The following is a 14,319-nucleotide window of genomic DNA, read 5'->3' as shown; positions in this document are numbered from 1 at the left end:
CAGTTTATTTAAACAGTGCCAATAAAGGATATTTGAATGATGATAGTTTGGGGCGTATCCATCATGCACTCTGAACCATTGAATCTCAAGTTAACGGTAAAGACATGCCTCCATATTTGTGACCCAAAAATGACGAAAATTATGAAAAGAAAAAATATATGGATAATTTTTCCACTAACTAGACAAACCTAATACGTCTCCCTGGGGGAGTCCGTTTGGACGAGGGGCAAACAAAGCCTGCTTTCCCCCTCTCCTGGCAACGAGAGCGCCGGCGGGTCGCCATGGTTACACTCGCGTCACGTGACTAGCAACACAAACACCAAGGTAGCTAACGTTAGCTCCGCTACTCAATCCCAGCGGCGTCTACACACATCGCGAGCCCAAGCGGCGGGGACTTTAATCGGGCGATGGCGGCAACTACTCGAGTTTCGGGGAGCGCGTCGTCACGTCGAGGAGGAAAAAACACTTCTTCGTCCGTCCGAAAATGGAGAGTTCTGCCGTGAGCTGAAAGGGAAAACATGGGCGCAGGCGCTTCGCTGTCGCTGTGTGTAAGTGCCGCTCGCCGCCACAGTTTGTCTCGTGCTGCGGTGTCAATTTACCCAACCGACATCATGTTGTGTTGTTGCTGTTTTTGTCACACGGACACCCGAAACCTCCCGGGTGTGTGACGTCGTTAACCACAAGTTTGTCTAACGACTAGCGAGTGAAATGTGTGTGTCTGTGTGTGTGTGTGTGTGTGTGTGTGTGTGTGTGTGTGTGTGTTACACACGCGCGTTTCATTGTGGAAATATGACGGCGTACCCTAACTTAGTTTGCATTGCATTGCTAAATAACGAACGAACAGGGCCCCAGTCACGCACACTTCTAGATCTGTAGTAACTAACGTTGAATGATGGAGACGACGTGACGCCTTGACGACTCTTAACGTTGCACGTCCTCTTCTCTGCGTGCAGAGTGACGCGTCCTCAGTGAGAATCCTGAGGCCACGGACTAAGGTCAGTCCAGAGCCAGTTGCTCTATCCGACAGGTGTGTGTTTGGTGTTGCCTTTGAAACACTGAGCGAGCGTGGGCAGATGGTTGGCGGAGTGCCCCTCGTGCTAAGAGACATGGTGGAGTTCCTGGATAACAACGGTAATCGAGGCACATCCTTGCTACTCTCGTCCTGTGACTCCTCTGCTCCTCACACACCTGTTTCCTTCCTTCCACCCCTCTATTTATTTTATCTGACGTGTACTGACTGATTGATTCTGATTTTTTTTTACATGTTTTTGTAGGAATGGACCACAGGGGTCTGTTCCGCCTGTGTGGGTCGGTGGTGCGTACCAAGAAGCTGAGGCAGAGGTGGGACCACGGAGAACGGGTGGACTTGAAGCACGAGGAAGATGTCTCCACTGTGGCCTCGCTCCTCAAACTCTTCCTTCGGGAAATGCCCACCCCCATAGTTCCTGAACCCCGGTGCCAACAGCTGCTCCTGAGCCTCGCAGGTACTAGGAAAGCATGTCTGACATTGTTGGCACACGCATGTCTGACACACACTATGTAGTATGATTACGTTATATTGTGCATTCATAGATCCCTTATTTAAATGTTTTTAGGCGATGCAGATGAGGCAGAGATGAACCAGTCTCTGAGAGAAAACCTTTGCCATCTCCCCGGTGACAACCTCATTAGTTTGTCTTACCTCATCCACTTCCTGTCCAGAGTGGCCGCTCACAGCCAGTCGAATCAGATGCCCTTGAAAAGTCTGGCAACCATCTTTGGGCCTTGTATATTTCAGTAAGTTGTTGTTTTCCTCTCCAGAGCCGTACTAGGACACCAGATTCAGCCTGGCTGGACGTAAAGACCATTGCTTGATTGCACGCAGCCTCGTCTTTGTCAAAAGTTTTTTTGTCAGCTTCAAAGGTTAGTTTTTTTTTTCACAGCTCCTCCACCAAGTTAGGGTGGAGTCAGATTTGTCCAGGAAGTTTGTGTGGGCCGCGGCTGATAACACACAGGATGACAGGCCGATATAATCGAGGTCATCGGGATTCTCCACCTCCTGTTTAAAGAATGCAGCTATTGCTGTGAATCTCTGCGCCGTTTCACCTATTAACTGTCCTCGCATTGCTTGGGTTATTGCCACAGAGGAAAGCACGTACGCTATTCTATCAGCGAGCAGGAGCAGGGGAATAGAGGGAGGTTGTCATGGTTTGAATAAAGACGGGTAAAGGACGAACAAAAAAAATACATTGCGCAAAACAATTGCCTGCTGTGCAAAGCATTAACAAACTGTTGAGTTTAAGAGTTTAATTATACTGCCATCAATGTAGAATGAAACGGCTTCGTATGACAGACATTGTAGCACATGCTCCTGCCGTGCAGCATGTGTGTCTTTTTGGCACCCGCACAATAACTGATGGATATTTACCGTCCAAGACTTCACAGCTTGTTGCTGTTATGCGGTCCATGTGGCAGGCTTCTCCTGTCCTCTCTTTCTAGTTGACCTGTTCGCAATGTAAACACACATCTATTAATACTCTCCTTTTTTCACTTTGTCTGCTATGTCGAAACTTTTACCTGTCATGTTTACATCGTAGTCGGTCAAAACAAACAGCTGTTTCAAGGTAACCATGTGACCTCAGATCTAACATTTCGGGACTGACGTGGGGCTTACTTCCGGATTGTGAATGTTATGTAAAATTTACCAGAAGCAGGTCAAATTTCACCGTTATGGAGTTGCCATTGTCAAAGTGAAGCTTTTCTAAGCGCATGTGCACCATTCCACTAGATGGAACTGTTTTCCATTGTGTTGACACAGGGATATCAGGAATATTTTCAACATCTAGTACATGTGACATTGTGTTGTTACAGTGTTCCCTCAGGACCCGGGATGCTAGAGGAGCAGTATTTGTGTAACGCCCTGTTGCTGCATCTTCTGAAGCATCGGAATGTTCTCTTTCCCGTCCATGCCGAGGACACAGTGGCCTCCTCCTCCTCCTCACCTCCTCCCACTCTATCTGCTCTTTCACACTTTGAGGTAGACCTTGTTTTTTTTCAATTTCCCTCTGACAGAATTTGTTACATCATTAATTATTTTTCATGTTCTGTATTTTTTGATGACAGCTTTCTGATCAAAAGCTTTTTCCAACAAACAGAACCATTTTCTCATTTTATGCCAATTATTATTTTATGTACAATGTGTCACTATGTTGTGAATTTCAGTTTTATTCTTTCTTAAATATGTTTTATTGTCTGCCATAACAGTAACATATCAATTACACACCTTTAAACAAGAATTGAGCGAATAAATTATATTTTTTATTATATTTGCAGAAACCATGTATATGGTTAAAGCTTTTTTGGTTTTATCTTCATGCATTAACGTTTTGTTGTTGTCATGTTGTGTGAATTTGCTCTTTTTTTTTTATCCTCGGTAGGTCCGATCCAGCAGCCGTGTGGAGAAGTTGCAGGGAGACACCACTTCTATCTCAGCGACCAGTGCTTTCAACCAAACCATACGGGTGCAGTGTCCACGCAACAGGTGCTGTCATTACCTTAGCATGTGTTAGCCTGTAGCTGCACCTGAGTGACAAACAGAGGGACATCACTGAATAGTCATGTGGCATGAATATTCACAGGCCTCTCCCTTATAAATCGTGTCCTGGGGGAACATTCTGACATTTCCCTCCGTATTCAGTTGTCCGGTTGATGGCTGCGTCATTGCTAACACGGTTTAGATGTCACCAACAGTTAAATAAGGCCAACCTCCTCAAGTCTTTGTCACTCGTGTCCACGGAAGTCAGAAAAGATGTCAAACTGAGTTGCAAACTTGCCGACGGATACCATGACAACCAGTATGTTCAGAGGATTTCTAAAATACAAAAAGATAACACCAAAGTTCTGCTGCTTGAAAGAACAGTGAAAGGGACAAACTGGTGTCCCACACGGAATCTGCATACCAGCTGCTCGTGGGCTTTCCTATTTTTCAATTACAGTTGCCACGAGGTTGCAGCTATAAAACTACATTTATTTATTGTCTATTTTATTCCGCCCCCAGTCAACCCGCGGCACGGCTTTCCTGTGCACTGGCTCAATCATTTGGTGGACGTGTCACTGTAGTTGTGTGTCTGGTATCTAATTTGTTTGTATGTTCATGGGAGTTGAGCTTCAAGTTAACGGAGGGCAAGACTTTTTTCCTCTCGTCATTTCAAGCAAACATGCAACGTTGTTCTGTTGACTTTATGATGAAAACCATCTGTCCGAGGTAGAATGTTATTCCAAAAGAAGCAGTGGTCCTCACTAATAAATCCTTGTGAGCTAGTGGCAAAATTGGATATGGGGGGGGGGGTCATACAAATATTCAAAGGAAGGAGCATGGCTGGCAGATGCCAAGCTGTAATTTAACTACTCAAACGTGTCAGTTTAAAGAGAAGACATCAGTAGATGTGTCTGCACTGGGCCAACAGGTGGCACGATGTGTGCTGTGTGTGTGTGTGTGTGCTGGTGTCTACGTGTGTCTTTTTAAGGGTTGGTGGCCCTTTCAGGTCTTTGCTTTGCAGAACAGATTAGAGTAGACAAGCTGAAGCTGTGCCATGTCCGTTTTTTTTTTTTTTTTTTTTTTAGCACTCTCAGGACAAAAACAAATAGAAATCATTTTTCATCTAACAGCTTCCCACTCTCATCTGTGTTATCAGGTTTAATAAGCTGCATCATCAACTGTCCATCTTTCTAGATCTGTCTGAAATCTCAATTCAGGGCATCCAGATTAAATGCTTACAGTGCATATTTGAAAATGTTTATGCACATATTCTTCATGACAAGTGCAGCTGCTCTGGATTAAGACAAAGTCGACTTTAGATTTGTAATTTGGATGTTCTTTATCCAAAAATTCCAAGCACACAGCGTTCCTTCTTGTTATGTCTGGACCTTTAAGCCTCCCACCAACGTCACAGTCCATATTGATTCTATTCTAATTAGACCTACATAGCAGGTGTCTGTTTAATTCTAAGAAAAATGACTTAATAATACCGTATAAGGTCTACTACATGTGAGCAATGCAATTATTCCTAAAATTATACTTTTTAGGTCTAGTCTGAATAAGTAGGTCAGAAAGTATACGTTGTGTAATGGGGATGTTGGTCGATACTAAAAAATAAATTGGTATTGAACTCCTCACCAATAATTCTGATTGAGCATGCTCTATTAATTTGTAAAACTGTCTTCTCTCAGCGTCTCTGGCCTACTTTAACCATTTTATAGGGCTAGAACTGGGATTGATGTTGATCCTAAATATGTGCTGCCCTATGGGGGTTTATATTGGGGCTGTGTGTGTGCGCGTGTGTGTGTGTACCGGTAATTGAAGGGGATGGGTGAGCTCCATGCCTCCGGGGTGTCGCTTGTGTTTCTGACCATCCACTCCTCCTCATCTGCGCTCTCTTTTTCTCTTAATGACCCTCCCTTCTAAAGCAACAAGCTGTTCTCCGGCGTGTGTGTGGATCCGTTCTGCTGTTTCGAGTGTAGACCTTTTGACAAACCACGTTCTCTTGTCTCATCTGCTGCAGCATCAGTGACAACAACCGCGGGGTTGACTGTCCTCCTCAAGTGAGTGAGACGATGCAAGGTGTTCTTTGTCTTTTCCCGTTACACCAACCGTTGTCTACGCCGTGTATGTTTACTCGTCGCTGCACACGTCAGCGGTGGGTTCGCTGACATGACCTCGTCTGATCGGGGGCTGCAGGATGCTTGATGAAGGGAAGCGCGGTGCGGTGCTGCTGTCTGCTCGGCGTACTCTCTCTCACAATGCGAGGCCCCCCCCGGCTGCTGACCCCCACTGACCCGTCTGCTGCAGGCTGCAGCTCTGGGCTCATTGCACCGCTTTGAGCACAAGTACGTGACCGTTGCTTTCGGTTCACCCCGGGGCGTACCGGCTGGGCTGTTTTGGCTGGGCCCGGCGATGACGTGTCGCGGTGTCGGATGCGATTAGGCTCTCCAGTTCTCCATGGTCGGACATTCCCGACTTAGCTCGTGATGGTCTTGTGATATGCAGGTTGATCCAAGTAAAGCGTCTTAGAACTAGTTAGTTCTTAGTTCTTAGTTCTAGTATCTTAGTTTTATTCACCTGCCATCTTTTAAATATTTAATCAATATTCTACTAGTTCTGTTGGAATGTTTATTCTTTAATGCGCTTTTGATAGTACTCAACGACACTTAACATACAACAGTATGCCGGTAACCAGTAGAAGCAGATTTAGAAATGGCTTTATAGCTTCTGTGATGTCCTCTGATCTTAAAGTGTTATATCTGATCTATAAAGCATTGGCCACTGCTAACACCTAATAAAGTCTGCCTCGTTAGAGTATGGTGTCCTCACCGCGTCCTATGTGCGCGCTCACTCTCTCTCTTCCCCTCCATAGTCCTGACACGGCGGTGCAGCGTTGTGAATCCAGCTCTGACGTCAGCGCTGACATTCAGAAGCCAACTCCAGACCCGGGGGCTTCTGAGGAGACAAGTGGCAGTTCAGAGGGGGGGGGTGTGCTCTGCCGCTACACCGACCCGGGGCCGGAGCAAGACGCGCCTGCTCCGCTCGTCTCTCCTTTTGCTGAACTCAGGTGATGTTTACAGCTGAAATCACACTTACAATTAATTTACATACGACATGTAGGAGCTACATTTTAAATGAGTGTTTATTTATCAACAGGAGGCCACCATTCACCTCCACATCGATGGAGACGGAGGAGGAGGTGGACTTTGAGGGCAGAAGGACACTCTCCTCTCCCATTAAAGACTGTCCAGCGGTGTGCATCGTTGATTTGCTCTTCTTTGTTTATTTTAATTTGAGCATTAGAGATGTTGTCGTTTAAATAAAGAAAGGAAAAGCCATACAGTTACTTTCTGCCACTGCACATGCTGCAAAATACATTCTGAGGAGCATGTAGTGACACGAAGCGGAGCACAATCATGCTTTCAATGTTTGAAGAGGAAAATCTTTCAGCTCAACATGAATGGAACTGAATTGTTCTTCAGTCCTCCACAGATAACGGACAGAAATCAACTATTTCAGACGGCCGGCAAGCGAATGAATCACAGAACAACAACCAAACACCAACTCGGCACACGGAGAGGTGAGAGGAACATTTCTGTTTGCCTCCTGTCTCTGGATTGTGATGGTTTTATAACGGCAACCATTTGTTCAAAGCAAAACAAATCCGAACAATGTAGTCATTTTGGAGCACATCTACAATGTATCGTAACCAACTTGATCGCCTTTGCTCGGATGCTCTGTGGTCCGGCTCATCTCTCAGCCCAGTTAGATGAAAAGTAGGTTATCGGAGCGCACAGTCGTGGCTTTGATAAGATTGCAGTCCGGTTGACATTGACTCGCCGCAGGGCGTCGCATGGAGCCCATCATCTAGCTGCATGAGTAAACACAAGCGCGGCGGCACGCTGAGTGTTTTTTTTTGTCGTTGCTGGCGCTGCCTCTAAGCAGCCACAGGGTCGGGCTTCTGAATTATACCCCATTAGTGTCAAGCATGAATAAGTCGCAACCTTTATGACTGCAGGGCCTCGGAGGCAGGGCCTGTTTACTGAAGTCACGTTAACCACGAAGGAGAAACGATGCGCTTATTTGAAAGAAATGTTATTGTATCTGCCTGTTGTTCTGTTTTTCAGCATGCTGTGCAGCAACACGGAGGCCCGAACCACCGTGTCTGAGAAGGTAAACACTCGCCCCCATTGTAAATCTGTTTAAGTCTCAAATTGATATGAATACCTGGTTGAATTTAGAGCACAGATGGTGGAAAAGGGCCGGTGTTAAACTGTTTTGTAGCTAGTTTTGACACAGATTAACCCATGTTAGAACTCCAATGTATCCAATACACTGCGGATGCCCTTTTGTGGTTTTGAGGGATCAAACAGCTCTATGATAATAACAGTAATGTAGTGTAATTGCTATTTAACTCAAAACAATGATTTACTAACAAAATTAGTCCATTTAAAAAAAATATTATACTGGACTGTTAGCGTTAAATAAACTTTCCAACTGCTGATGACAAAGAAGTTGATAAAAGGATGTGCGTCTGTATGCGTCATCGTGACCTCCATTCAGCGCGTGGGCCCCCCGCTGGCGTGTGTCAGTCAGTAGGCTTCAGGAGGGAGACCTCATCAGTGTGTATGCCGTGTGTGTCTTCAGGGGAGGAGAGGAGACGGAGGAGGGTGCCGGGGTTCTTCCTACCGACACGCCGAATGCAGAGGCAGCAACAACAGCCATGATGTAAGTTCCCCTTCCCCACAGTCCTTCCAATGCACCAATGGACACAGTCTTTAAGTTGAGGGTATCTATGACAACAGGACAGATGATGCCTCCAGTGTTGTGTTTATGTGTGCGTATTGCTATGTGGGTGTTTCGCTCCAGCATAACAGCCTCACTTCTTCCCCTCCCTCCCACCCTTCCACCCCCTTTGCGTGACGCACAGAGCAGTTCTTATTTTTATTTTTTATGAATGAACAGCGGTGGAGGGAGGAAAAGGAGGAGCGGAGCCCCTCTCTGCTGCTGTTGATGGTGATGCTGAGAATGACGTCACAGCACCTAAACCTAAAAAAATAAAAAGGAGAGCTGCTCTAATTCCAACGTTTCAACACTGTGAACATTTTTGGGCCTGGATTTTTTTCCCCACTGCATCAGAATGCATCGCATCCACAGCCGACATCACTCTGATGCACCCGGTAACGTCACTCCCTGCGGCTCCATCAACTGGGCTCTTTAGCTCGGTCTGACAACGTTGCCATGGAAACGCCTCGTCATACACCTCTCTCTCTCCTCCCTTGCGCACACACCCACACCACACGCACCGACATGAGCGGTATTCCCGCCGCCGCCCCCCCCCCCCCCAACCCAACCCCTCCCCTCTTCTCGTGTACATTTTGAATAATCCATGTGGAGGTTGTTCAGCAGCAGAAGTGTACCGCTCCGATTTTTAAGGGTTGTCTTCGGGGGGGAGCTGCAGCCTGAGGATAGTCCGTGCGCCCCACCGCACGTGTGCTGAATGCGACGGAGGTCTCCCTTCTGCCACTGGCCGCGAGCCTCGGATGATCAAGGATTTTGCTTTGGCGAGAAGTTTGTTCGTTGCACTTGAGCCACCCGTGAAAGCTGCCTGCTCACAGAGCCACGCTGACTCGATTCTGACTCATTTCTTTTCTCGGGGAGGAAAAGGCAGCCACTCATCTCGCCTCGTCGTGCCGCTCTCTCTCTCTGTCCGACCACGCTTCAGTGCCACAGTATATATTTTTTCATAGGCGAGAGTAGAAGGGCTCCTGGAGGTTCCTGCGCAGCATGTGAATCGCTTGGAAGGATCCCAGCGGACGTCTCCTGTCGCTGCCCGTCTGCATCCTCGAAGCCATGTTCTGCTTCTGTTTCCAGAGCCCCTCCCTCAAGCTACAAGCGCTGGAGAATGACTTGGGACCACCGGCCTCACCGGTAGACCCCCAGGGTCGCGATAACCAACCCGCCCAGCAGCAGCCTGTTTACAGTGAGGGGCAGGACCTTTATGAGGGGCAGGACCTTTATTTGACCCGGAGGCTGCTTCTCCACTCGCCGTCGTCACCGCTTGCGGATCCGACCGACACATCCCCGTCTGGTAAGAGGATGACCACAAAGTCCTGATATCCTGATCACCGAACTTCCACCTGGTGTCTTGTAGAAGCTCATTAATTTAACTGATCTACTTGTGTCATGAATGTATTTAAACACATTATGGCCAAAGCATGTCATGGTACAGTCGTTTTCAGCTCGCAGGTATCATCGAGAATCAAACCAGCCGGAACAGCACTGCGCACGATCGGTGCCCTTATTTATAGAACCTGCTTCATCCTCGGTTTTCATTCAGAGCTTCTTCCAGGCCGATTACCTACGTTGGTGGATGTTAAATAGAGGCCAATAAGTCTCGACAGCGAGCTCTGAGCTTCATCATTCATCTTCATCAGAGCAGGGTGTGTCCTTTTGTTGATGAATCGAGTAACGCACCTCCAAGGTACCTTGCTCTCACTGTGGCACGACTGCACAACCACCTATGACACAGTCAATTTGTACATATATTCAATAGTGTGGCATTATTATATGTAAGTCACTTTTAAACTTTTTCAGAAAAGATTTTCTTTTCTTTTTTTGTTTGAATGGTCATTTTTTCATCATTCTTTAACCTTCCCGTCGCTGCCTTTCTCTTCTTTACTTAATCCTCTACCCACTTTATTCTCCTTTGACAACTGATTGACTCAAATGATTCAGGATTCAAGTTTGATGTTTTGTCTCCTCTGTCTGTCACAGTACACATGGCATCCCCTCCGTCATCAGAGTGCAGTTCTCCCCTGTCCACCGCAATGCTTTCTGAAGGGAAGTCCGGAAAGGACGCCCTGCCGAGCCCACCGGGACCTAAAACCAGCCCACTCCTCTCTTGTTTTACAACCAGTGACTGCCCCATTCCTTCGCCTCGCTGCCCCAACCTTTCTCACAGCCTGCGCTACAACCTAGACCCCGAAACAGCCCCTTCTCCACCCTGCTCACAGCACATACGCATGTAAGAATTCTTTTCTCAACCACTCTCCTCAGGAATATTGACACACGGATGGGATTTAATGATTTTCTTTCCCTCCAAATTAGAAGCGGTCTGAAAATATCAAAGTGCCAATGCTGTAACGAGTGGAGGGTTTCTTGCCTCCATGTCCGTCTAATGCACGTTAGCAGCCCTCCCTGCATCACAGGATCGGTTTGTGTTTCTGTGTTCAGGGCTCGCAGCAGTGACCATACAGAGTCCGACGTGTCCATCTTGGTGCTCAAGAGACACATTTACACCCTGAAGAAGCGGATTGGGCGTTTTGAGGATCGTTTTGAACAGGAGAAGCACTATAAGGTGAGGGACGAAGAGATGCTCAGTTGGCTGGATTATTTGAATGAAAGTTATTGCTTCAGAGTGTGAAGCTCAGTTTTTTTTCCATTAATAATGAAGCTGTGGATGCCAAACACAAGGAACACGCTAGAGTGAATTACTCCCTCTCCTGGTACATTAAAAAATTACATTTCCTTAAACCATGCATCCTGGTTCAGCTGGTTGAAAGGGCTGCTACAGAAAAATCAGATTTCACCCACCGCAGGGAACCGAGTAAGCGCAGATATTTAATACAAGAGTCTTTTGCTGATGTGACTTTGTTTCTTTTTGTCAGGCGGCACATAACGACAAGACGGCACATCCAGAGGTGGCTGGACTGATGAAGGAGCTCGTCAAGAGTCGCAAGCAGCTCAAAGGTAGTTTTCAAAACCACGAATGCACAGCCAGACACGCAAGTGGTTGCAATGGTGTAAGATGTATTTAGATTGTTTGAGAAAAAATATATAAATACAACAGCCTCAAAATACTGATAAAGTAAAAGTCTGCTAATAGATGGATGGATGTCATAGTAATGTCTGTCCAAGTGCTCTATAAAACCATAAATGGTATAGAATGCCATGATACAAAGACAGTGCTTTTATAGTGCGTCATTAAATTCTCAAAACATACCATGTCGTTAAACAGATGTCATATTTTGGTAAAGTGACATCAAAATGTCTTTTTCAGAGGTGAAGCAGAGACAATCAGAAGGGGATATGAGACGGGAGGAAGACTTTATCCCGTCACCTGAAACATGCAGTACCAGCAAGGACCAGAGAGAGGCAACACTTCCTGGGCCTGAGCTGCAGCATCTTCACAACAGCAAGCCAGATGTGGAGGAAACCGTCAACATGATAACCAACCGACTGCAGGAGAGACGGCGAGAGCTGGGCCTTGCAGACAGCGTTCAGGTCGGCTTTGCACAAAAGCTTTCACCACGCAAACAGATATTGTAAGATACATTATCTGGTCAGATTCTCTAACTTTGGTTGCACTAAAACATTACCACAATCCATATGCCTGTATGTGCAGGAGATGTCCCATTTCCAGCTGACAATGGAGAAGGCCAGTCTGCAGAAGTGTCTGCTCCACTTTGAGAACCTGCACGGACAACCGGTAAGACGAGTCGTACCCGTTAGATTTAGTTTTAGATTATGTTTGATAGTTTTAATTCTCATCTCCTTGACCGGAAAACTTCTCTTCTCTTTCTATCCGTTTACCACCAACAACCTGCAGAGCACCAGGCAGGAGCGGACTCTGATGAAACCGTTCTACGACCGGTACCGTCTCGTCAAGCAGCGGCTGCTCTCCTCTAATGCGACGGCGGTCATCGCGACCATTGTGAGTGAACCTCTGCGCATCCATCCGTGGATAGAAACTCACTCTGTCGCTCTCCAGTGGTCGAGAGAGGAAGGCCGCATCGGACGGACGAGCATTGCCAACCTGTGTGTGTGTGTGTGTGTTTGGGCCCACGCAGGAGGAGGAGGAGGGCTCTGACGAAGAGCGTCCTAAACTGCAAAGCCCCGGGCTGCATCCACTCCAACCCAAGTCTCCCGGATGCGAGTCGTCCGACGAGTTGCTGCTTCTGCCTTCCCTGGAGACGTCTGAAACAACTCTGGTGTCCCCGCTGGAGGAGGTGAAGGATTTACAGCCACAGATTATCACCATGGCAACACTACACGAAGCTTCCAGGTACTGTGCGTGTGCGATGGTGTTGTTGCATTATCAGCCCCATGATGATATTTTCCATTTATTTTAACAGCAGTATATTTGTCAGTTACTCTTTTTTTCCTTCCAATAGCTTTCCTTTATTTAAGCTTTTTGTGGTGAGAGCTATGGCTAATATAAGTGTAATTGTCTACAGTCAAATTAGAAATATATATATTTTTTTTATTTTTATTTTTACAGAGCAGAATTACTGGATCACCTCAGGACAGCACGATCAGAGAAACGGAGGCTTCGCCTTGCGCTCCGGCGGTTCGAGGACCACTTCTACATGCAGACCGGCAGGTAAAGTCACACACAGACACGGCAGATCCAAACTACTTGGCGTTTGAATTTTTTTATTTTTTTTATTTAGTCTTCAAATAAACTTTGGAACATTTTGGTTTCCAACAATGCCTTGTGAAAAAACAAAGAAAAGAAAAAAACATCCACAAAAGAAATTCCATCGTGAGAGTACGACAGCGCAGGTAACAAAGCACACAGAGACGTTTGCTCTGAACTGTCCTCTACATGTTAGTCCTCCAAACTAAACGGTACATTACGTTTTGAATTACAATACACACTGTTCAAAGCTATCTGAGTAAGGCAACATAGGGACTATCAACCGGTAACGGAAGCTGCCGCAGGTTCTTTTCTAACTACTGAAGTTCTGCCTTTTGTTTGCATCTTTTTTTCTTTGTTTTTTTTTTCTCTATTCATCGTTAACAGGGCTTGTCAGAAGGAGGACCGTGGACCGATGGCAGAGGAGTACTGCCAGTACAAGAACCTCAAAGCGAAGCGCCGTCTCCTCGAGGCCCTGCTCAGTAAACAACAGGACTCAACCCAGACTAGTTGAGTCAACTCACAGTGGGAATTTATTTAACAGGACTTGATGAATCTGAAAGATTTTTTTTTTTTTTTCATGCCATGCTCATGGTGTTTATACACTCTACATGAATAACACTGATGGAAAGTGTAAATGAAATGCAGTTTTTGTCCCAAATACATGTCATTTATAACAAAGTGTATTTTCTGAAGCACTTCTATATGTCAAGGATGCTAAGCTGTAACAACTTGTTAATTACATATTAGTAATTCACAATTACTATACGCATGATATGGCACTCTTGTTACTTGCCTTTTCTTTTGGACAGCTCTGTCCATAGTTAACGTGGAAACTGTTATCTTTGCAAAAAATAGGTGTCAGCTTGAATGCAATCAATGAGACAATCATGTTGTGTTTGTGCATGTCAGTTTTTTAGTCCTACTTTGTGCTATGATATGCATAAGAATTTCAGAGTTGATCAATGTACATGTTCGATATGAAAATATTAGAACGTTGCCACTCCTGTGCAACATCTACATGCCGTCAAATTGGTGTTTCTCCCCCCCCCATTCTGCCTGTGTGAAGTTAAACCCCCTTGAATGCAGTTGTTGACAATGCTTTTGACATTGTGCACTTCTGGTTTATATAATTTTCTATATATAGAGAAATAATATATATATATGAATGTATCAATAAAAATAAATATTTTTTCACATTTAAACACAGTTTATGGTTCTACTTTCTTTCTTTTCTTCCACAGACTACGATGAAATAAGACTATTACAGAAAAGGTTGCTGTGGTTGAGGTACTAACAGCTTTCATACGCATGCTGCACGAAGCTGCACCATGCTTTTTTTTTTTTTTTTAAGGTTAATTAGTTCACACGTGGTTAT

General features: G+C 45.7%; 1 protein-coding gene across 2 annotated transcripts; it reads left to right on the top strand.

Moving 5' to 3' along the window:
* Window positions 1-319: 319 nt before the first annotated feature.
* Window positions 320-14,150, top strand: LOC119213981 (protein FAM13B-like). 2 transcript variants are annotated; one of them, XM_037465310.2, is made up of 21 exons: window positions 320-548; window positions 954-1,131; window positions 1,275-1,484; window positions 1,596-1,776; window positions 2,851-3,016; window positions 3,417-3,520; window positions 6,393-6,587; window positions 6,677-6,773; window positions 7,003-7,100; window positions 7,648-7,693; window positions 8,168-8,248; window positions 9,395-9,611; window positions 10,298-10,547; window positions 10,757-10,880; window positions 11,191-11,272; window positions 11,583-11,806; window positions 11,928-12,011; window positions 12,132-12,236; window positions 12,373-12,587; window positions 12,804-12,905; window positions 13,329-14,150. In XM_037465310.2, the coding sequence occupies exons 1-21, from the start codon at window positions 519-521 to the stop codon at window positions 13,453-13,455; spliced, it is 2,916 nt and encodes a 971-aa protein (XP_037321207.2). In that variant the 5' UTR covers window positions 320-518; the 3' UTR covers window positions 13,456-14,150. The 2 variants fall into 2 exon arrangements, with proteins under 2 accessions (XP_037321207.2, XP_037321208.2); XM_037465311.2 differs by lacking the exon at window positions 954-1,131.
* Window positions 14,151-14,319: the final 169 nt, after the last annotated feature.

The sequence above is a fragment of the Pungitius pungitius genome, chromosome 13 (genome assembly GCF_949316345.1).
Source record: "Pungitius pungitius chromosome 13, fPunPun2.1, whole genome shotgun sequence".
Classification (NCBI taxonomy): domain Eukaryota; kingdom Metazoa; phylum Chordata; class Actinopteri; order Perciformes; family Gasterosteidae; genus Pungitius; species Pungitius pungitius.
The sequence above is the reverse complement of the archived record's forward strand: the minus strand, read 5'-3'. Positions and strand labels throughout refer to the sequence as shown.

Excerpts from the sequence above, each read along its gene's own strand:
- LOC119213981 (XM_037465310.2), top strand. The coding sequence starts at position 519 with ATGGGCGCAGGCGCTTCGCTGTCGCTGTGT. Across the intron at positions 1,132-1,274 it reads GGAGTTCCTGGATAACAACG|GAATGGACCACAGGGGTCTG; the intron begins GTAATCGAGGCA and ends ATGTTTTTGTAG. Across the intron at positions 1,485-1,595 it reads GCTGCTCCTGAGCCTCGCAG|GCGATGCAGATGAGGCAGAG; the intron begins GTACTAGGAAAG and ends AAATGTTTTTAG.